The sequence below is a fragment of the Mesoplodon bidens genome (assembly GCF_964165515.1).
Source record: "Mesoplodon bidens genome assembly, contig: HAP1_SCAFFOLD_878, whole genome shotgun sequence".
In the NCBI taxonomy this organism is placed as follows: domain Eukaryota; kingdom Metazoa; phylum Chordata; class Mammalia; order Artiodactyla; family Ziphiidae; genus Mesoplodon; species Mesoplodon bidens.
This window is the reverse complement of record NW_027672220.1, coordinates 56,949-79,771: the sequence shown is the minus strand read 5'-3', so window position 1 is coordinate 79,771 and position 22,823 is coordinate 56,949. Positions and strand designations below refer to the sequence as shown.

The window sequence follows — 22,823 nt, the reverse complement described above, 5'->3', positions numbered from 1 at the left end:
AGTCTAGGAAAAACAGAGGTGGGGGAGGGTGATGCTGTACATTTTATTATGCCTAAGCTAAAAGGGGTTCATAGGGCATATCTCAATCCCAGCCTTCAGCAGAGAGAGAAGGAACTCTTAAGAGCAGATGTTGGATATTCCCTACCAAGAGATCCAGGGGCAAGATTTCTCCTGTTTCTGAACTCAGAGCCCATACTCTATTCCCCCCAAACTTCCATCCACTTGGCTCTGACACTTCCTGGAGCCTGAATTGCAATGTCCGGCCCTATCGTGTAAACCTATCCACTACAGTTGCATAAAGTTCAAAGTAGCATAGAAGAAGGAGAAAGACTGGTTGAACCAGGTCCTTGGGTGTGGGTTTCATAGGTTTTTACCATCTCATTGTTAGAGTAATTTTGGTTTGTGTAATGACAGTATCATAAGGTGCAATGAAGGGACACGAGACAAGGAGCAAGCTTGTGATGCTACTGTCCACCTCCCTCCATGCCCCTCCCTTCTAGAAGACAAAGTGCACAGCACAGACAGCAGCCATTACACTATGTTTTTATTAGAAAAAAAAAATGTATATATATATATATATATATATGTATTGGGGAACATTAAATATCTTGGATGTGCTAATGAGAAAATCATTTTCTCTACATGGACTGAATTTTTACTTGGAGATACGTTTTCCTACTAAAGGGAAGACTAAAGAAGGATTTTACTGTCGACCAGGCAAGACACCTCCCCAAAGATGACAATGCCTTGGACAGTGTTGATGGCGGGCTGGGGCACCTGGAATCTTTGGCCCATACTGGCAGGTACTAACTGGAAACAAACTCTTCTTGGGGGGCAAGGATGGGAGGCACCTTAGGCCCAGCTGCTCATCGTCGAACCTTACACTTTTCAAACTATGTTGGTGTCTGACTTCCCTTTCCCTGATAGAACAACTCTGGCCCTTGGAGGTGGCTTTATGACCACAGGCTGTAGAACCCATCATTCTCCCTTGCTCTGGGTAGGAGGTAAGCCTATGGTAGCAGAAGCACCCACATACTGGGACTTGGAATTCCAGTTTGTGTTCATTTAACTTTGTGGCATGAAGTCCATGGTGAATTGCTCTTTTTTCTTCTGGGATCTGTCCAACAGCTCTCATGCGTGCCTGACCCTCAGCAGTGTCACTCTTCAAGATTGATCTGCTTTTGACTGATCCGTGACTCTGGGCAGTGGCTGATATGGGCTTTTTTTTTTTTTGCAGAGCATCTCGACCATTGACTTTTTTCTTGGGGAAAATCCACTTTAAAAATAGCCTCATCCTTTTTCTGAAGAGGCTTTCTGTAGGGTTATGTTCCTTCTCTGGCATGAGCTGGAGACATCTGCTCCCAATAGAGTCTGTTATTCCCCTGACCTGGGCAGGGCGGCTCATACTTCCAGCTTGAGAGGTCCCTAATTCTTTAAACCTTTCTTCATGCTCTCCTGGTTTATGCCTCCTACAGTCCTCTCTTTTGTAAGTAGGGGCAATCATCTTGCTCTGGCTCTTCCATGAGTCTTGGAGTTTTGAAGTTTTGGGCTCCTGCTGCCCTAGGTGGCTCCTTTGGGCTTCCATAAGGCCACTTGGCTCCTGGGAAGCTAACCTGTCTCTGGTGGGGACTCTCTGGGGATGGCACTGAGGCACCTGAGAAGCCAAGTTGTCTGCAGCAAGGAACCTGTGTTTGGGAAAGTCCTGAAGCTGGTTGTCTGACTGTACCTTTACTTTGGAGTTAAACTCACTAGCAACCTCCATGTTAAGGCATGGCTCACCTGGATGTTGGAAAACAGACAGTCTAGGTAGTAGGAAACTTCTACTGGCCCCTGGCACCTCTAAACTCCTCATATGTACATTTGTGGTTTGGGATTTTGTCAACACTTTGGTTTCCAAGATAACACTAGACTGTGGTTGAAGAGCAGGAGACTCCTTGGCCTCCACAGCCACCCTGGCCTCTTCACCTCTCAAAGATTGGGATCCTAAGTTCACCTCCATCACTGTTACCCTATGGCAGGGGTCTTGTGAGGCCTGACCACCACTCTCCTCTCTTGGCTCATTCCTGACCATTGCTGAACTTGGACCTGGCTCTAGGCTGTCCCTCTTGACCCCTTCCACACTCTCACTCTTCCAGGTTCTGCCCACAAGGCTGAGTGTGAGGGACTGAGAAGGTGGCCTGTCCTCCTGTCCAGTCAGAGAAGCCTTTGAGGGCCCATGGTAGTCAGCAGATGGAATCGCTCCCAGGGCACTCTGGATTTCCTTACACACAGCTGAGGGGGCAAGGAGAGGCCTCTTCACGGTAGGAACTGACTCTTCTGTTATCACCTTCTCTCCTGAATGAGCCTGAGGAGGTTTCTCCAGGAACTCAGCACACTTGACTTTTGAGTGGGACCCAGATACACAGGTGGCTGAAGGGGAAGTGGCAAACTGTAGAATGGTGGAGGGTTGGAACTTTTTCGACTTAAAGAGATTTATGGGCTTGAGGACCTTGAGGGGTCGGGTCCACCTGTGCTTTACCGAAAACCTTTTAATATGTGCTTCCAGTACCTCTCGAGTGTCTGGATCAGGGAAGGAAACCCTACAGGAGGTGTTCATGCAGGGTTCCCAACCCTTCAAGCAGTATCTTCCACAGGCTCCAGCAGGCACTGCTTTGCACGTCTCACCAGGAGGGTCTGGACATGAGAGCTGATGAAAGTTGCCCTTGCCAGGAAGCCTCCCCAGGCAGCTGTAGGAGAGCAGATGGGGCCAGGATGGCTGGACAGGACAGGCAGGGGTGGGCACCTGCAGCCCAAGAACCCTCCTCTGCCCCCACACTGACTTCATAATGCCCCTGCTCTCCTTCACCCTAGGGCTTTAGCCACGCCCTCCCATGGCTCCCCCCCTTCCAGGGCTGGGGTCACATTAGAGGCTCGGGGAGGAAGGACGACCCAGGAGAGAAGGGGAAAGATTCTTTACCTTTGCAGAAGTGAAACCAGGTCGTGAGTCCCCTCCAGTTCTTCCAGGCAATCTCTGAAAGCTGGAAATCAGGAGACTGGGTCATGGTGGTGAAGGCAGAGGCCTAAGAGCCTTTCAGGAGGCTGAGTGCAATGGCCCTTTAAGGGAAATCTTTGGAGGATTAGACTCTGGAGCCCAAGTATCAGTGTCCAAGGCCACATGTCCCTGACAGTGATGGTAAGTCTCACTTGAAAAGGGTTTGTCCTTTGCAAAGTGCTTCCACGTTCATTAGGCTCTGTTAATTAGGCTCAGGCTCTGTTTCCTGAGGAATAAGCTCTGCCACTGGCATTCTCAGAGACCGTGAAGCTGGGGCCTCAGGACTAGGAGAGATGGAAGCTAACTCTCGGGTCACGCAGGGCTGAATGGCAAAGGCTTACCTTTCAAAGAACCACTTTTCTTCCTACTCCTGCTCCTCCCCTTCAGCTTTACTTGATGCTGAGAGATAAGAAAAAGTGAGGGGCTAACACCCAACTCTCACTGTCCTCTATCTAGGCAAGCTGTGTTCATGAACAACATGACTTTCTACATTTAACTAAAACTCTGTGGGGTTTTTTCCCCTTTTACTTATTTTTAAAGTGGATAACAATCTTTTCAGTTTTTCTTCTTTGAGGAGTGCAAAGAAGGTTTTTTTTTTTTTTTTTTTTTTTTGGGCAGGGGAGTATTCGGGCCTCTCACTGTTGTGGTCTCTCCCATTGCGGAGCACAGGCTCCGGACACACAGGCCCAGCGGCCATGGCTCACAGGCCCAGCCACTCCATGGCACGTGGGATCATCGCGGACCGGGACACGAACCTGCGTCCCCTGCATTGGCAGGGGGACTCTCAACCACTGCACCACCAGGGAAGCCCAAGAAGGATTTTTTAAGTTTTAATCACCATAGATTTCTTCTGTCACTGTTCCTCTGATCAAGAAACACACACATTCTCAGACCTAAATGCCCACGTGAGCTTTGTCAGATAGGATTCTGCTTCCCAAGGCCAGACCTCTAGTCCAGCCTCTTCTCTCAGGCTCTCAGGGGCTCAGCCCCAACACAGAGGAAGGTCTCACTTGAGACACCCGCTGTGGGAAGGTGGCTGGTGAACCAGGGCTCAGGGGTCAGCCTTCCTGCAGAGATTGAACTCTTAGTAATCCAGTCCTTAACCATTAGTCACTGCATTTGGGACTTGCCCTGGAGCCCTCTACCATACCTGAACTCCTGGTCTAAGATCTTAGGCTAGAAATCCTCATGCCCACTCTAACCCCTCTCTGGCCTGGCTTTTCCCTAGAAGGATGATGTTCTATACTTTTCTGAGAGTTCCCATCTCAGGAGTCTCTCTACGTGGTTTAGAAAAGTGGAAATAAGAATAAGAAAAAAAGAGAGAATCTCTGCTGGGATTAAGCCAAAGGTTTCTTACCTTCCTGATGTTTCTATGTTTCCTAGGTGGTGCTAAGAATAGATTACTCTGGAAGCAGTGGAGTAACATTAGGAAGAGCCCTAGTCCACACAGGAATCCAAGGATGATATCAATCACCCAGGAAGTTGGGCTGGATCTCAGCCAGATGGCAACAGTGTTTTTCAAAAAGAGATTCTCCATCTTCTGGACTGCATTGCTGCCCTCAGGCAACAGAGCACTGGGAGTTCGCTTGATGGCAGAACCCCAGGCCTGCATCACAGAGCTGTGGCCTTGTCACAAAGGGCTCCTGAGTGTGGGGGAGGGGCAATACGAGAAATAGGCTGAATCACTGCCCCTCCTTCCCATCCAGACCCACAGACACCTGCACCATCCTGGGGCTTCCAGATCCCTCCTTCCAACTACTCTCATCCTGTCAGAGAGACCTTAGCCAATTTTCTCTTCATTCCATCTGGAACCTGGTTCCTTCATCCATTAGAGACCTTTACTTGAGGCCCACCAACTTGATAACTCTTGAACATCTTAAGCTGACCCTGGAAGACTGGCTGTTTCACAGACATTTTTACTCAGGATTTCCTTTGTCCTCAGCTCCAACTTTCCCGCATCATGTTTGTGTCTTGTGTAAACCCAGGGATAGAACTTGAATTTCTTTTACACTTATTTAGTTTTGTGAATTTTGAATAGTGTATGTTTTGCCTCATTTTCTATCAGAGGGAACTACACACAAAAATTAAAATAATTTATTTTTCAAAATTCATAAGTATGAAAGAATTATAAATAACTATGTAATAGGGAAGAACAAATCTGCCTCCACATGAGATGTTTTTTACTTTAATCTTTATGCTTTGTTGCCTGAGCTAACTCTGTCCATCCCTGTGATCCAGGCTGGCTCTGCACTTTTTGTAAAACAATGTTGCCTAGAGCCTGAAATATACAGGATAGACTATTTCTAAGGCTCTGACTTTTAAGAGCCCATTCATGGAGATAAAAAGTTGCAGAACAGAGAATAATAATTGTTTTCTTGGAGGTTTACAGGAACACATGACCTGACCAGGATCTGACCCATCTGGCCAGCCTCTAGAACAAAGGATCCAACACCAAGATATTTGCAACAATTAGTCATGCCCCTCCCTCACCTTGCCTTTAAAAAGGCTTTGCTGAAAGCCTTCAGGGAGTTTGGGGTTTTTCCTGGGCATGAGCCACATGTCTTCTTGCATGGCACTGTGTAAACCTTTCTCTGCTTCAAACTCTGATGTTTCAGTATTTAGCCTCACTGTGCATCAGGCACACAGACTTGCATCTGGTAACAGTTAAACCTTCAAATGATGTTTTTGTAAGTTTGTAGTGTTTATAACTCTGGAGTTAGTAAATCTTTAAACTGCACAAAAACTTTTGGGACACACTGCAAACACGCACACACACACGTACTCATTTTCCTTAGCCAATCTAGTACTTTCAAATCCAATAATCCATACTTTTCTACTTAAAAAAAAATCTTTCATATGTTGTCTCAACCCAACTTCTTAGTTTGCAATGATAAGACAGTCCCCACTCTCCAGATAAATTTTGAAATATGTGGTCTTAATCCATTAGGGCTGCTATAACAATATACCATAGACTGGGTAGATTACAAACAACAGACATTTATTACCACAGTTCTGGAGGCTGTGAAGCCCAAGATCAAGTCACCAGTATGGCCACCTCGTAGTGAGAGCTCTCTTCCTGGTTCACAGCTGGAGCCTTCTCTCTGTATCCTCATATGATGGGAGGAGGCTAGAGATATCTCTGGAGTCTCTTTTATAAGGCACTAATCCCATTCATGAAAGCTCATAAGCACTTTTGCACGGCCCCGCCTCCTATCTTTAAGAGGTAGGATTTCAACATGTAAATTTTGAGAGAACATTAACATTCCGACATGTGCACTCATTCTATACCCGGAAGCTAGGAATGGGTTAGGGTGAGCCAAGGTCCTGACCCTAAAGGGCTGTAGGGTGAAGAGTAGGACTAGGGGTCAACCCTTGGGGCTGAGCCAGGTCTTGAGCAGCCTCTTCAGATATTCCTAGTGTGTTATGGATGTATTCTCTTTTCTGAGTGTGCCTTGACTTTCCTGCCCCATCCTCCCAGGGCCCTGAAGCTTCAAGTCCAGCCTGAACCATATAGAAAGGGAGCTTTGAGTCTTACACAAAATCCCCTTATGACATCCCTTAGCAGTAACACAAGATTCACTGAAGGATTCACATGGTAAATATGTCTTAATGCCCCATGAGGGCTTTAAAATAATGTGTATTCTCTGCTTGTTGGTCATAATTTTATACAGTTTTAGTGGGAATGTGGGCATGTGAGGTTATTTGGCTATATTGCCATGAATGTGCACTTTCACAAACATATCTCCTACATCTACTATTTTTCCTACAGTCTTTTCCTCCCATATGATATTCTCACTTTAATTCAACCTTTTATCAAAATTTAGACTTAGGTCTGTCACCATGTGGACATGCTTTGTAACAAAATAGCTTCAACCGAGGAGGTCAGTGGAAGGCCTGGACCAGCTATCTTGGTTCCATGATAGTAAGCAAAGGATCGCAAACTACCATGTTAAGCTTAAGCACAAAGCAAAGTTGATTTAAGCATAGGTACACTCTCAGAGAGGGAGAGAGAGAAGGAGAGAGAAAGAGCAGGCTGTTTCTGAGAACAGGCTATTTCAGCGAAGTGAAGCAAGCCCAAAGCAAAGTATATCGAAGCAAAGGTACACTCTCGGGATGGCGGGGGGTGATGGGTGTACTGTTTCTGCAAATTGAAAGCAGCATTCCTATAAAGGCTTACGAGCACTTTTTTTTTTTTTTAAAGAAGATGTTGGGGGTAGGAGTTTTTATTAATTAATTAATTTATTTTTGCTGTGTTGCGTCTTCATTTCTGTGTGAGGGCTTTCTCTAGTTGTGGCAAGCGGGGGCCACTCTTCATCGCGGTGCGCGGGCCTCTCACTATCGCGGCCTCTTGTTGCGGAGCACAGGCTCCAGACGCGCAGGCTCAGTAGTCGTGGCTCACGGGCCTAGTTGCTCCGCGGCATGTGGGATCCTCCCAGACCAGGGCTCGAACCCGTGTCCCCTGCATTAGCAGGCAGATTCTCAACCACTGCGCCACCAGGGAAGCCCCTTACGAGCGCTTTTAAGGAGCATTTTGCAGGGAGGCGGGGGTGAGTGACAAGGATCATTATTTGACTGACAGTCCTGAGCTATGTAACAAGTTTCCTGCTGCGCATGCTCTTATCCTTGAATCCTCAAGAAATGCCTACTGGGTGGGGGGAGGGGCAAAACCACATGTAATTTATGGTAATTATGGTATAATGAGTTTGGATTTACTATAGGGTATACGCCTGTCTGGTCTGGGCATGCACAGCCTGGAGAAGTCCCCTTGTGTTACTGTGCCTCTCTTTATCAGGATAAGCTGCCCACCACCAGACCACAGTCTCTCCCGTTCTGGGTGGAGTCAAGGGAGAGTCCCCAGACGGCTGCGTGTGACTCAATTTCTTCTTCTTGTCTTTCTCACCACCCTCACCTCCTTGCTGCTAATGTCTGACTAACTACCTAACAGGTCTTCTTTGCATTCATATTTGCTCCCTAAATTTTCTCTATTACTTTATTTTCAGTATGTTTTGTTTGATGGGGTTTTTTTTTTGGAAATTTAAAAATCTTATGAGAACATTTACCTTGGTTTCTTTAATTATTGTTCTACTGTTATTGATTTCTGCCATCTTAGTTTATGCTTTATTTTCTACATTTTCTTTATTGTTTCTTTTTTTCCCTTCTTTGGCATCTTCCATTGTACAGGTCAAGGGTACTTATGTTTGTTTGACATTTGGGAATTTTTAATATTGTAATGGTTTTATATCTTGAATTATGTTAATTTTCTCCTCAATTTCTTACCCGTGGATGAAAAATGTTCCCTGCCATATCAGTAGACAAAGGATGTTGCAGTCATCAAGTCAGATGTCAAAGCAGGAACCCTCAACTGTGCACCTTGAGGGGATTCGGGATGGAGAAAAACAGAGTACTGATTCTAGAGTTAAGGTGCATATCAAAGGAATGATTTCACGGAGCCCAGATTCTTTCATCTTCTCATACATAGAAAAGTGCTACAGTCCTTAACTTGAGATGTCTAGTTTTCTTTAATTAATAGTAACCTTTTGATGTTCTGACTACCTGGTTTTGGTTGACTCCTCCCTTAGGTCTTCTGAGCAGTTCCTCAGAGTGATCTGACAGGCTGTGTTCTGGGCTTAAGTCCTCAGAAAATCTGCCAAATAAAACATAATTCTCCTTTTGGGTTGTGCATAGTTTTCAGTCAGCAGTCTTGGCAACCAATGAAGGGGCCCAGAGCAGACTTTTCTTCTTTGCCTGAACTCTATGAGGATCCAGAGTCCTGGCACCAGCAGAGGCTTCTTGGGCCTGTCCGCTTTCTCAGAGAGTCCAGGCGAATTTGGGTGAGTATCTCCTGGTTCTTGGATCTCCAGTTTTGGTTGATGATCCTAAGTTTTATTCAGTGGTGTTCAACTCTTCTCTTGAGTAGTAGGTTATCCTTGAAACTTGGTTTCAAGAAGAAGTACTTGGGTCATCCTCAGTGAAAGACACTGGGAAGATTTTTACTCAGTTTAAACACTGAGAGCTTATCCTCAGTAGAAAAACACTGGGAAGACTTCTGCTCAAGTGGGTTAGCCTCACTTAAAAGACACTGGGAAGATCTTGCTCAGTGTAGACACTGTGGTTTATCCTCAGCTGAAAGACTGGGGAGACTTTGCTCAGGTGAAAGACACTGAGTAAAAGTTGGACTGGGTAATTAGGTGGAAGACTAACCTGTCTTCCTTGAATTGGCTACTTTAATAGAGTTTGTCAAAATAAAAGTGATCTTCACAAATTGAACTCAGAATGGGGAACTTAGCTTTCAATACAAAAGAAAAGGGAACAACAGATTTCCAGCCTCCAACGGATATCCTGGCCAGGTTTATGTCCATACAAAATTTACATTTACAAGTGCTTACTTACTTGGGACTTAAAGAAAATCTTGCCCTAAAAATGACTAAGATAGGACTCTTTTATTGCATATGCAGTTAAGTTAGAAAAAGCTGGCTCGATAAAAACATCTTTTCAGAATTCTGACTTCAAAAAAACAAAAGGCTTTCTAGGGGAAACTTGCATTTCTCTTCCTGTGTCTTTGAAATGTAAGTATTTTGATATTCTTCTGTGTGTGTGTGTGTGTGTGTGTGTGTGTTTTGAGAACTTGGTCACTACCATCCAAAAGTACTTATATGGTGTACATTTGGCAGCCAGTCAAATAGACTGGGATTCTGAGCAGTCTTTTGTCTGACTGTACGACTCTCAGGGGCTTTTTGCCATCTTAACCTTCATTGTGTCAGCCTGTACAACAAAGACCATTACTTTCTTAAACTACTTTTGGGAGTAAACTTTCTGCATCTTATTTAGACAGCATCCTTTACACTCTTTTGTGGGGAAGCCTCTTGCGTCTTATTGGTTTGAGTCACTATTAAGGTATACCTCATTTATGGCCAGATGATGGATCCTTCAAATTGGAGAAACTTCTAAATTGGTAGATTTTTAGAGAGCTCTCATTATAAACAGCTGTTTCATTGGCTCCTATGGGGGGGCGGAAATGCTGGAAATTAGTCATATAATGGTTAACCTAAAAACTCCTTTAGTTTCAAACAAACCCAAAAAATTGGTTTGGGAAACCTTATTTGTGGTCTCTGCTTCCCCTAAATGGGTCTTACAGATGCTAATAAAAACATTAGAATAATTATTGTTAATTAGGTTAAGTAACAGGGAAAAAAACTGAAGGAAAAGCCTAAAAACTTTTTCCCAACAAGGTGGAAATTTTAAAGGGACTTCTCCTAAATGAATAAGAAATCTTTAGATGGTTATTTTAAAGTGGGATAAATAAAACAGACATTAATGAGGTCAATCAAAGATTGGATACAATACTACCTAAGATTGGATGGGCCAAAGGGATCTCCTACTTGTCATCAACATTAAAGGGCCAGACCCAAACAAGTCTGCCCTATTTACCCCAGTTTAAAGTACGTATATTTTATTACATGTAAATTTTATACACGTAAAATTACACTGAGATACCTGACCAACAATTACTTGGGGCAAAAGTTAGACCAATTAATCAAGTTAAAAGATTGACAAAAGTGCCTGAGTCCCTTGGTTCAACCACTCTCTGGGGACCCCAGAGTCTTTATAAAAATTGGTATGTTTAAATGGGCATTGTGTAAGATAATTACCTCTCTTTTGCCTAATTATATTGTGTGGGATAGACATGTTTCACTGGGGAATTCTTCCCCTGCCTGATATTATAAGACGGCATATGAAGGAAATATTAATTAAACATACTAAAGGAAACCAGTGGGATTACCTGAGCCTATACAATATAAAGTAAGAACTGACAGCTAATATTTAAGGGATAATAAAAATAAATAATGGAGACTTTACTCTGGGTCTAACCTGTGCACTCAGAAAGAGGGTCTTTGTTGAATGCCTTATGCAAGTTTAGAAGGTCTGATCAATTAAACCATAAAGTTCTAGACTATAGAATTCTGAAATTTCAGTCTAGTTGGAAATCTTCTCACTGATACAGAAAAGCAAGTTAAAGAAAACGTAGTTGGGCAAATCAATCTTTTAATATTATTTAGGTGACAGGCCAGTTCTTTGGGGAATTAAAAGCAACTGTCTTTGTCTCGCAAATCGGTACAAATCAGAAATGTAAATACAGACCACAATGACCTGAGACTGAGCCTAATTAGCTAAATTAGGTAGAACCTGAAACCAAGGTTAACAAAGGGGAAAAAGTGGCCTTTTAAAACTCAAACTGCTGATTAGTCAGTCAAGAAGACGGAGGAGTAGGAAGATGTGGAGTTCATATCTCCCCACAAATGCATCAAGAATACATCTACAAATGGAACAATTCTCCCAGAGCACCTGATAAACACTAGCAGAGGACCTCAGGCACCTAAAAGGACAAGAAAGATCCCCACGTAAGCAGGTAGGACGAAAGAAAGAAGAAGGGAAAAGGAAGAGCAGATGAAGTGGGACGTGACCTGTGACCCTGGGTGGGGGAGCGGAGCTGAAGGTGAGAAGAGGTTCCCCGCATCTGGGGAAGCAGCGGGGAGAGAAGCTGGGGCAGAAGGAGAAATTTGGTGGCTCAGAGAACAGTGCAGCAACCAGTCTGTGGCAGGCAGGAGAGAGTGAGGCCTACACAAGTGGTCTGGCCACAGCTCTGCATGCCCCGGCCACTGGGGACCACTGGTGCACACGGGGGCTGAGTGTTGGAATGTGGGGTTTGAAGAGCAGACCCAGGAAGGGGAATGATGTTGGCTGTGAGGAGACAGCTCAAGGGGATAGGAGTGAGGAGCTCCACAACAAGGAATGCTCCTGGAGGAAGCCCAGACCAGCAGAGAAGCAAAGTGCCACTGCTGCGTGATGCACAAAGGGCGGGGCCCCCATTGCAGCCTCTCTCCTCACGCACTGGCCCCTGCCTCCACAGGCACTAGGAAGGGCTCCTGCCAGAGTGGCTCACGGGCCCCCAGCCATCATCACCTCAGCACTCTCCTGCTTGGGTGGCCCATTTGCCCAGCTTGCCACCTTGACTCCCTCCTGCCTGACAGGCTCGTACATCCCATAGCCACCCAGCACCCTCTCACCTGGGCAGCCTGCCTGCCCTGATTGCCGCTTCTACATCCTCCTGCCTGACAAGCTCGTGTGCTCCAGCAGCCTTGGGAGCAGACGCCAGTGGGTGGCCCACATGCAGAGACGGGGCTGAAGCCACAGCTGAGTTCCAGGGAACATGCAACTAAGGAAGAAGAGCTGAAATCTCTCCTCATGGCTGTGCAAATCATGGCATTACACTTCCTCTGATGGCTTCCTAAATTCAGCACCTGGGAACATCCCAATGGACAAGTGCTCCTGCAGCTGAGACAGGTCTGGCTTTAGCAGCTGTGGGTTTTGTGGGCACATACATGCTGGGGTTTGGCCAGGCCAGAGTCTGAGCTGCCTCCGTATCTCACATAGTGGGTCCAGGTACATAATGACTGCAGTCCTGGGACCTGACCTCAGTGGATCTGGGCCAGTGGCCTGGTGAAAATGATGCCTGAGTCACCAGGGCCAGTTGCCGCCATAACCACGGTTAAGGTGGGACTGAGAGCAGTACCAACAGCAGTGTACTTTGTAAGCCTACACAATGGGCGGAAAGGAGACAAAACAGAGCATACCCACAGGTGAACACCTCCAGAGGAGGAATACTCAATGGCTTCTATCCCAGTGGGGGTGCTCCAGTCCTCCCGACCTCACACCGCAGATCAGAAACACAGCTAAGAAACAGACCTGAGGGCCTCTGCTCCAACGACTAGGGATCAGAACCCAACCCTGACAAGGCAGTGACAGCCACAGAGGAAAGGGAAACTTCTGCTGAATAAAAATCAAAATTAAGAAAATCAACAGGAAAGATCAAACTTGGAAAATGTTTGCAATATCAATATCTGGCAAAGAACTCATATACAGATTAAAGAATTTTTACACTTCAAAAATAAAAAGACAATCCAATGGGAGAAAATGGCAAAAATATATTTATGGGTATGTTTTATATATATAAATGTAAAGTATATGTATCCATGAATATATGCCTATTGGCTATTTGCATGTCTTCCTTTTATTTTTATTTTTTTTTATTTTTTCTTTTTTTTGCGGTATGCGGGCCTCTCACTGCTGTGGCCTCTCCCATTGCGGAGCACAGGCTCCGGATGCGCAGGCCCAGCGGCCATGGCTCACGGGCCCAGCCGCTCCGCGGCATATGGGATCCTCCCAGACCGGGGCACGAACCCGTATCCCCTGCATCGGCAGGAGGACTCTCAACCACTGCGCCACCAGGGAGGCCCTCTTCCTTTTATTTTTAAGTGCCTAATTACATTTTATATATATATACACACACTATTACATATAAAATAGGTAACTAATAAGAACCTACTGTATAGCACAGGGAACTCTATTCAGTACTCTGTAATGACCTATATGGGAATAGAAACTAAAAAAGAGTGGATATATGTATAACAGACTCACTTTGCTGTACAGCAGAAACTAACACAACATTGTAAATCAACTATACTCCAAAAAAATTAATTAAAATATTTACATATATTGTATACAACATATATATTAACTATATATTATTTATATATATTAGAGATTGCTCCATCAAAGACGTACAAATTATAATTATGATGAGATACCACTACATACCACTATAATGTCTAAAATTTAAAAAACTGTTAATATCAAGTTTTGGTGTGGACCTAGAGAAACATGAATACATTGTTAATGGGCTTGTAGCATGAAAGCTTTAAAGTTAAATATACATTTACATATGACCAAGCAATTACCTAATAGTTCATACTTATCCAAGAGATATGAAGTCTTAGGTCACACAAATTTGTTCACAAAAATGTGTAACACCATTATTCATAATAGGTAAAACTGGATATGACCAAAATATCCAAGATTTTTTTTTAAACATCTTTATTGGAGTATAATTGCTTTACAGTGGTGTGTTAGTTTCTGCTTTATAACAAAGTGAATCAGTTATACATATACATATATTCCCATATCTCATCCCTCTTGCGTCTCCCTCCCTCCCACCCTCCCTATCCTGCCCCTCTAGGTGGTCACAAAGCACCGAGCTGATTTTCCTGTGCTATGCGGCTGCTTCCCACTAGCTATCTATTTAATGTTTGGTAGTGTATATATGTCTATGTCACTCTCTCACTTTGTCACAGCTTATTTACCCTTCCCCCTCCCCATATCCTCAAGTCAATTCTCTAGTAGGTCTGTGTCTTTATTCCCGTCTTACCTCTAGGTTCTTCATGACCTTTTTTTTTTTCTTTCTTAGATTCCATATATATGTGTTAGCATACGGTATTTGTTTTTCTCTTTCTGACTTACTTCACTCTGTATGACAGACTCTAGGTCCATCCACCTCACTACAAATACATCAGTTTTGTTTCTTTTTATGGCTGAGTAATATTCCATTGTATATATGTGCCACATCTTCTTTATCCATTCATCCGATGATGGACACTTACGTTGCTTCCATGTCCTGGCCATTGTAAATAGAGCTGCAGTGAACATTTTGGTACATGACTCTTTTTGAATTATGGTTTTCTCAGGGTATAGGCCCAGTACTGGGATTGTGGGGTCGTATGGTAGTTCTATTTTTAGTTTTTCAAGGAACCTCCATACAGTTCTCCATGGTGGCTGTATCAGTTTACATCCCCACCAACAGTGCAATAGCGTTCCCTTTTCTCCACACCCTCTCCAGCATTTATATGGTACTGGCACAAAAACAGAAATATAGATCAATGGAACAGGATAGAAAGCCCAGAGATAACCCCACACACATATGGTCACCTTATCTTTGATAAAGGAGGCAAGAATATACAGTGGAGAAAAGACAGCCTCTTCAATAATTGGTGCTGGGAAAACTGGACAGGTACATGTAAAAGTATGAAATTAGAACACTCCCTGACACCATACACAAAAATAAACTCAAAATGGATTAAAGTCCTAAATGTAAAGCCAGACACTATCAAACTCCTAGAGGAAAACATATGCAGAACACTCTATGACATAAATCACAGCAAGATCCTTTTGGACCCACCTCCTAGAGAAATAAAAACAAAAATAAACAAATGCGACCTAATGAAACTTCAAAGCTTTTGCACAGCAAAGGAAACCATAAACAAGACGAAAAGACAACCCTCAGAATGGGAGAAAATATTTGCAAATGAAGCAACTGACAAAGGATTTATCTCCCAAATTTAGAAGCAGCTCATGCAGCTCAATATCAAAGAAACAAACAACCCAATCTAAAAATGGGCAAAAGACCTAAATGGACATTTCTCCAAAGAAGATATACAGATTGCCAGCAAACACATGAAAGGATGCTCAACATCACTAATCATTAGAGAAATGCAAATCAAAACTACATTGAGGTATCACCTCACACCGGTCAGAATGGCCATCATCAGAAAATCTCCAACAAGATTTATATGGGTGAACCAGTTGTGGTCTATCCATACAATGTCATATCATACAGCAGTAGAAGGATAGAATTATGAGGAATGCAACAAGGATGAATCTCAGAAACACTATGCTGAGAAAAAAGCTAGACACACAAGAGTATGTACTTTATGTTTCTGTTTATATGACTTTCTAGAAAAGGAAAAATGAATCTATGGCGACAGAAAACATATCAGCAGTTGCCTGTATCAAATATGGAGTAGAGAGTGACTGCAAAGAGGAAAGGGAAAACTGCAAAGGGGGGTAATAGGAAAATTGTCTACCTTGATGGAAACAGAGTTACAAAATATTTACATTTGTCAAAATTCATTAAAGTGGACATTCAAGTTAGTATATTTTTTATATTATACCACAATATATTTCTTTTAATAAAATCATTATGAAGAGTAGGTAAGTGGGCAAAGGACCTGAACGCCAGCTTTAGCTATGTTAGAGCTGTCAAATCAAAAAAAGATCAAGTTGCCCCTAATTTAAAAACCAAGAAAATGCATAGAAGTTGAGGAAGAGAGATTTTAACTTATTTTAAGATTGAGTTTTCTCACAATTCGAGCTTCCTAAAAATGAAACAAACTTATTTTGGGTTGGCAATTTCTTTCTCAGTGAGGACATTCAAGTACAAGATGACGATCATTTTTCAGGTATGTTGTAGAAGTGCCTTAGAGATTGAAATTTGCATTAACCAATATTTAAGATGATTCAATAACATCAGAAAATATGCTATATTTATATATGCTCTTTTATGGTAGAGTTCTGTCTATAATGTTTTCTAAAATATCCTTTGAATTAATATTTCAATAGTAGTCTCCAGTGCTGCAAATGTAGGCCAGAAAGTTAGATCTGTGCACAGTCTATTTTTTAAGAAGCTTGTAATCTGGAAGAGAAGATAGACAAAAATGTTGTAGCAAAATGCAGTAAGTTTCATAATAGAGATATCCTCATGCTCTTATATGACATGGAAGCAGTGTCACATTCTTAATATGTCATCTTTTTCTGAAATACTTCAGTATTAATTTCTAACAATGATAATAATTAATTAAGGCATGAATTATTTACGGAGAGATACTAGTTATTCCTAAAATATTTGGAGATTGTTTTAACATGAAGGTATTTCTTAGAATACCTCCAGTAAAGTTCCAAAACGTGTCTTTCAAAGCCTAAATGTGTTTGTACGATCCTGAAAACCTCAAGGAAAAATGTGAATGTTGCCGATTATCCACCATTTAAAGTTTTCTAGGCTTTGGCATTTTTCTGTAAGTATAAATAATTGACTATGAACTATGCAGAGAGTTGTTTTACCTGAATTTCTTTGAGATCCATCAGATGTGGCCATTAAAATGAGCCAATCTCCTCCATTACAACTACTCACTGTGCAGGCTTCTAGTCAAGCATTGGTGGAGATAGCGCAGCTCAATTTAAATGTAAAATGCAAGGTAATGTAACTAAACAAGTTAGTCCTATCCTTTTCCCCTTACTTTCCCTTAGAGAGTTTTTGAAGTTAGGGATTTGTAAAATGAAAGTATTAAACCAAATTTAATAGCAAAATGTCATTGATATCATGAGTGAAACCAAACCCAGTTTCCATTTACCCCAAAGTATGAATTGCCTATCTGAGAAGCAGTTCAAATTTAAGTCATGTCAGATTGGTGGTCTTTCTGAGTTTCAGTTTGGAACTCTTATTTGAAGTCATTGTTTCATTCAAGAGCATCTCAATATCAATAGCAGGTTTTCTACTTCAGCAAAAGCCTTGATGTACATCAGTGCCATTGGGTCCAGAGGATAGCCTCTTTGTACGTTTTTTTCTCCCAGTCTCACTGCAATGTTAAAGTCACTGATATCACAGAGCACATTTCTAATCCTAACTATATGCCCTAATTTGGGCAGAAATCCACTCCTCCACTTTTATGCAATGTATTAACAACCAGAAATTTAATTGTATTTGTTGAGACTGTAATATCAACGTGAAGCATTCCTTTTTTGAAGCTCAAATTCTTAACACTTGCTTTCCCCTTTGCAAGAAATACTTACTCCTTTACTCCCTTGTCCCCTTAGGCTACCTACGTCATACTTCAGTTAAGAAGACATTTCACAAGGGATGCCTTTCCTCATCCTTCCAGGTGAGAAAGGCTCCCTGTTCCATGGCTCACAGTACCCTGTCTATATTTACTACAATTAGTAATTCTTCTTTAGACTGCAGGCTCTAAGAAATATGGACAATGCTTGCTTTTCCACACCTTGTATTACCAGCACCTAATGCAGTGCCTGGGACCTAGTAGAAGTTCTATAAATATGTAATGATTGCTGAATGAATGAATGAATGAATGAATGTGTTAGTAACAAGATAAATGCATAAATCGTATTTGTAAAGCACAATACAAAGTAATTTCATTAATATTCACCCACTTATTTGTACCTTTATACCCTTCTCTTCATTTATATATCTTAGAATTACTTTTATCAGCAGGGATACAGGATTTAATGATGAAATTTTGAGGAAATGTATTAGAAATATTTGTGAGTGAGTAAGCACTATGCCATGGTGAGAGAGAGAAAAAAAATAAAAGCTATTGCTATATTCTTGACTCAAGTCATACTCAATATTATTTGTTACATATTATATTACACACACAAATGCATTCTCACTGGCATGGTATCACCTACATTATTATAATTTCCATTTCCTTCCCAATCCCTCTAAAGCCCATACCTGACCCTTAGACTTATTAAATTGCATTGTTTTAAACCACTTCTCCAATTTGTCAAGGTCATATTACGGTCATGTTGAATTTTGATCTTGACAAAGTATTAATCAGTCTTATCAACTAAAGAGAACTGTAAATGACTAAATCCACATGCTTTTCTATCATCCTAGACTTGATGAAAATATTAAATAGCCTCTGGCCCAGGATTGACCTCTACATATAAAACTTCTGTCCACTTTGGTTGAGGAGGAACTATAAATGAGTTTCATTGTTCTACCTACTTTGTTTCCAATAAGTAGGTCTCTGGTGCTGATCTAGTTTTATAAATTTGTGAATGAATTCCATTTGTAATATTTTTATAATATTAATATTTAATGTCTGATTTCAAGTCGTGGATGAAAAAATGCTAACATCAATGAAAACTACCACTTGCCCAAATAGATTAATAATAGTAAGAACAGGTAAAGTAGATTTAAAACCTACTGTCATCTTTATTTACTTTCCTGAATTGTTCCCACTGTGCCACTTCCTTACTTTCTGAATATGACAGGTTCATGCATGACGTCCTCCTCTAGATGCTGTGCCATTAAGAAATCTCCCTGATTATAATAGGTGATCATCTATGATGGATAATAAATATGCTTGTGCATTTTCAATCACAAATCCACGTCTTGCACACTGAAATGATTTTACTTGTTGCTTGATCACGGGGACTTCTTCCTCTGAATAAATAAGACTTGACTTTGCCTCTTTATGCAGTCATCTGTTCACAGTTCTGCCTCTCTCCAGTAGACTGTGTCTCCTTAAAGGCAAATGAATATTCATTCATCTTTGATCCCCTTTGCTTAGCATGCATAGTAATTGTTCAACAAATATTTGTTTAATAAGTTAAACACCAATATGCCGTGAAGTAGGAAAATCTGGAGATGTGAGTGGTCAAGATGGGGGGTGTGATTAAAGGACCCCTCTGAATTCTAAGAACAACATACTTAGGAGGGAATGCATGAATAATCAACGGGGCTGACTACTTGACAACTAGTATGTATTCAACTTTCAAATTCTATATTATAAGCATCCCTGAGTGTAATTTGAAATGGATAGACAGGAATTTTTATTTTATTTTTTCTAATGAGGAAGCAGTGTAGGTCTCTATTCTCATGGCCTCTGTTGCTTCCTATGAATATTTCTCCAATATCTTGACATAATCATTTTCAGGAAGCCAAGAGAGTCCAAAAGAAAATGACAAACAACAGAAATTGCTTTCATTTTCTAGTGTTTGGAAAAACATAAAAATAGGTTTAAGTTTTTCAAACATACTTAGATTTCATGAGATTTTACTTGGTTTATAATCAATATGATAAGATGCATATATATGTGTATAGAATCATCATTCATTTTAAATTGGAAATAATGTGTATCCCCATGGCTGATCTGCAAACTGTCCATAATAAGAACCAAGCTTATGTCCTCCTAAGTCTTTTGTAGCCCCATTTTAACACATTTTCTGAAAGTTATTTCACTTCAACCACTCTAGATACTTTCTAAAAAAACAATAGATGACTTTTTAAAATTTTCCTTTCAAAATGAAAATATTAAAATATGCTCTACAAATTGGTGCAATAATGGAAGCTACAGCTTACCATGTAAGTTTGTTTGTAATTGAGCAAAATATGTTCCAATAATTTTTGCATTGTATTTGCCTTTCTCTCTGTAATTACTAACCCTTTTTCTTTCACTATGGAATGTGAATTTTGATTTCTCATCTTCAAATTTGCCTTTAAATACATTTCTACCCTTATTTTTCTTCCATCTGGAAGCTAAGTTTTCAAGAGAAAATTTGTTGCCACAAATATTGAATGTCTTCATATTAGGAATAATTCTAATGCAACTACTTTGTACTTGGAAATGTGCCACTGTGTTTAGGAAGGCTAAACACATACTTTTGGGTAAGTTCAAAAAAGATTACTCCAATGATTCAACCAAGTATATTTCACGCATATTGATAAGAAATTTCAAACTAATTGTGTGTGATAGCCATCAATTAAAGACGTAAAATGAATGCCTGCTATTTTAAAACATAGTTAAGCCAAGGAAAAGCTGTGCATAACTAGCATGTTCTGTAAAGATAATTGGCTCACTAACTAAATTCTAACAGCCCATTCACATTTCTAGATTTTAATTGAAGAATGGATGGAAATAGTAAGGTGAGCTCATTGCCCAATACACATAATAAGCATGTGACAATTTTAATTTCTGCAGAGATGCCCATATTGTGTGAAATCTTATTAATATTGTGATGGAATACAGTGAATCATGCTGTGAAAGAAGCACACATTTGTTGTACGTGTGTTCACACACACACACACAAACACACAGATACACACACATTTCTTTTCTCTCCTCTCTATTCTCATTTCAGTCCCATATATCCTCTTCTTAGATAACTGGTATCATGAATTGAATATAAATACTTTGAATCCATGCTTGAACTTTTTACTATATGCAAATGAATCCATGAAAAACACATGATTGCTTTGAGTTTTAAAAATTTGTAGACATGTCATCATGCCAAATATGTAATCTTAAAAATCATTTATCATGTATATAATTAATTATTTCGAGTGAAGTATTGCATTGCATCTTAAAAATAGTTTATATATGTCTTTTGTAAGCAGCATAAACTGGAATTTTTAAATTTATTTTTATTGTCTCTGTGATCAAATGTATTGTGATTATTGATCTATTTCTCCTTTATTTTTCCATGTTTCATCCCTCCCGGTACTAACTTCGTTTAAACACATTTTTCATTCTCTTTTTATGGTCTACCTTTTTATGAATCATATATGAAGTCTTCATTTTTAGTGTTTTCTGAAAAATTTGACATATATTTCTAACTTGAAAAAGTCTAAAACTAATTATCTCATCTTCCTCCTAAGCGGTTCATGGACCCCTCAAATTTTAAATCTGATCTCCAGTATTTCAGTATATTATCTAGTGTTTTAGTTTTACTTTGTACATACCCCCATTGGCTATTATTTTTTACACTCAACCGTTATTCAGATTCATTCCAACATTACAAATTTCTTTGCTGGTCACTGTTCAGTGCACCTTCCTACTTCTTTTTATGCTTATTTTCTTTCTTACTGAAGAACATTCTTTGTACAATGGTCTCCAATCTTGCCTAAAACACATGAGTATTATGTGAGAACTTTTTAAAGCTCCCATTATTGAAACACCGCCTAGATCACTGGTTAAAAAAAAAAAAATCTCCAAGTATTGGCTTCAGGCATCAGAATATTTTTTAATGCCTTCAGACAATTCCAATAGCTGCTGCTACTGCTTTAGTCATTTTGTTGTTGTTGTTGTTACAGTTTGTGGGTGGTAATTCCTCTTTGTCTATGAATGAAAATTTCTTTACTTCTTTTTCTTGAGTAGTTTTTTAAAATGAGGTGTAGAATTTTAATTTGGACAGCTATATGTGCTCAGTACTTTGAAGATATTATTCTATTGTTTTCCAGCATCTACCTGTTTTCTGATAAGACAACAGATATTTAAAGCCAGCACTCAAAAACAAGGCTTATTATTTCCAGGGCCCCCTTGAATTTCTTGGTTTCAACTCCTCCTCACTATTCTAATGTTGAATTTGTTTTTTCTCCTTAAATCCTGAGACTGGGGATCCCCCCCCATTTTTTGTAAGCTTGTTCATTTTCTTTTTATGTGTTGCTACATGTAAAAGCAACATATAAAAGAAAACACAAGTATAACAAACTGTGTGTTCAGATTGCAAGAAAGGATTCTCAATATCAGTTCAGCGTATCCTATTGACCGAAAGCATTTACCTTGTTTCTTTTACAACTAACTTGAATATTATGAGTCTTACATCTAATATACAGTACTCTTCACCCTTCTTGGAACGTCTATGCTCAATAAGGACATTAGTTGATTTGTCACTAATATTGCTTTCCCTACATGTGAGTGCATTCAGAGTTCTATCCTGTCCCATATACATAGCATAATCTTATATTTTGTATCTAACTGGCATCAGTTTTCCTTTTTTTTTTTCGATTTACCTTTAAGGTTTACTTTTAGCAGGACTGTACTGAAACACTCTTACACCTTAATAGATCTAATTGTCTGGACTTAAAATAATAGATTTCTCTATCACAGGGGCATTTGTCTGTACAGATACTGATTTCTGTTCTCTGCACATGTTTTCATGTTATATGCCCAGTGTAATATGAAGCGAGTTAATTTATTGTGTTGCATATAGTAAAGAATCCAGCAGAATAATGTTATTTAGGGTTTTTTTTTCATTATTTCTATGAATAACAACAACATCAACAATAATAGTAATAGAAAAGATAATTTCTACCTATAGCAAGTCTCAGTTTTTTCTTAAATGCAGTAGAAGGCCCTTCACACTCTATTTGTCAGCTTGGCTTCAGGTTTTCATATTGCTGGCTAGAAGACAGATAAAGGGGATTATGGACAGAACTGAGCCTGGTTTCTGCTAATCTCCAACTTGAATTCTTTCAAGGGTTGCAAAATATGATTCAAGTATTTCACAGGCCTTTATAACCTTTGTCATCTGTCTGGTATAT

At 40.5% G+C, this 22,823-nt stretch overlaps 1 protein-coding gene across 1 annotated transcript; it reads right to left on the bottom strand.

Annotated features, from left to right (window-relative positions):
* Nucleotides 1-694: 694 nt before the first annotated feature.
* Nucleotides 695-12,570, bottom strand: LOC308610467 (spermatogenesis-associated protein 31A6-like; the record flags this gene model as incomplete). Its single annotated transcript, XM_081259594.1, has 3 exons — nt 695-2,726; nt 2,957-3,017; nt 12,552-12,570. 3 exons carry the CDS (start codon nt 12,568-12,570, stop codon nt 704-706), a joined length of 2,103 nt encoding a protein of 700 aa, XP_081115720.1. The 3' UTR covers nt 695-703.
* Nucleotides 12,571-22,823: the final 10,253 nt, after the last annotated feature.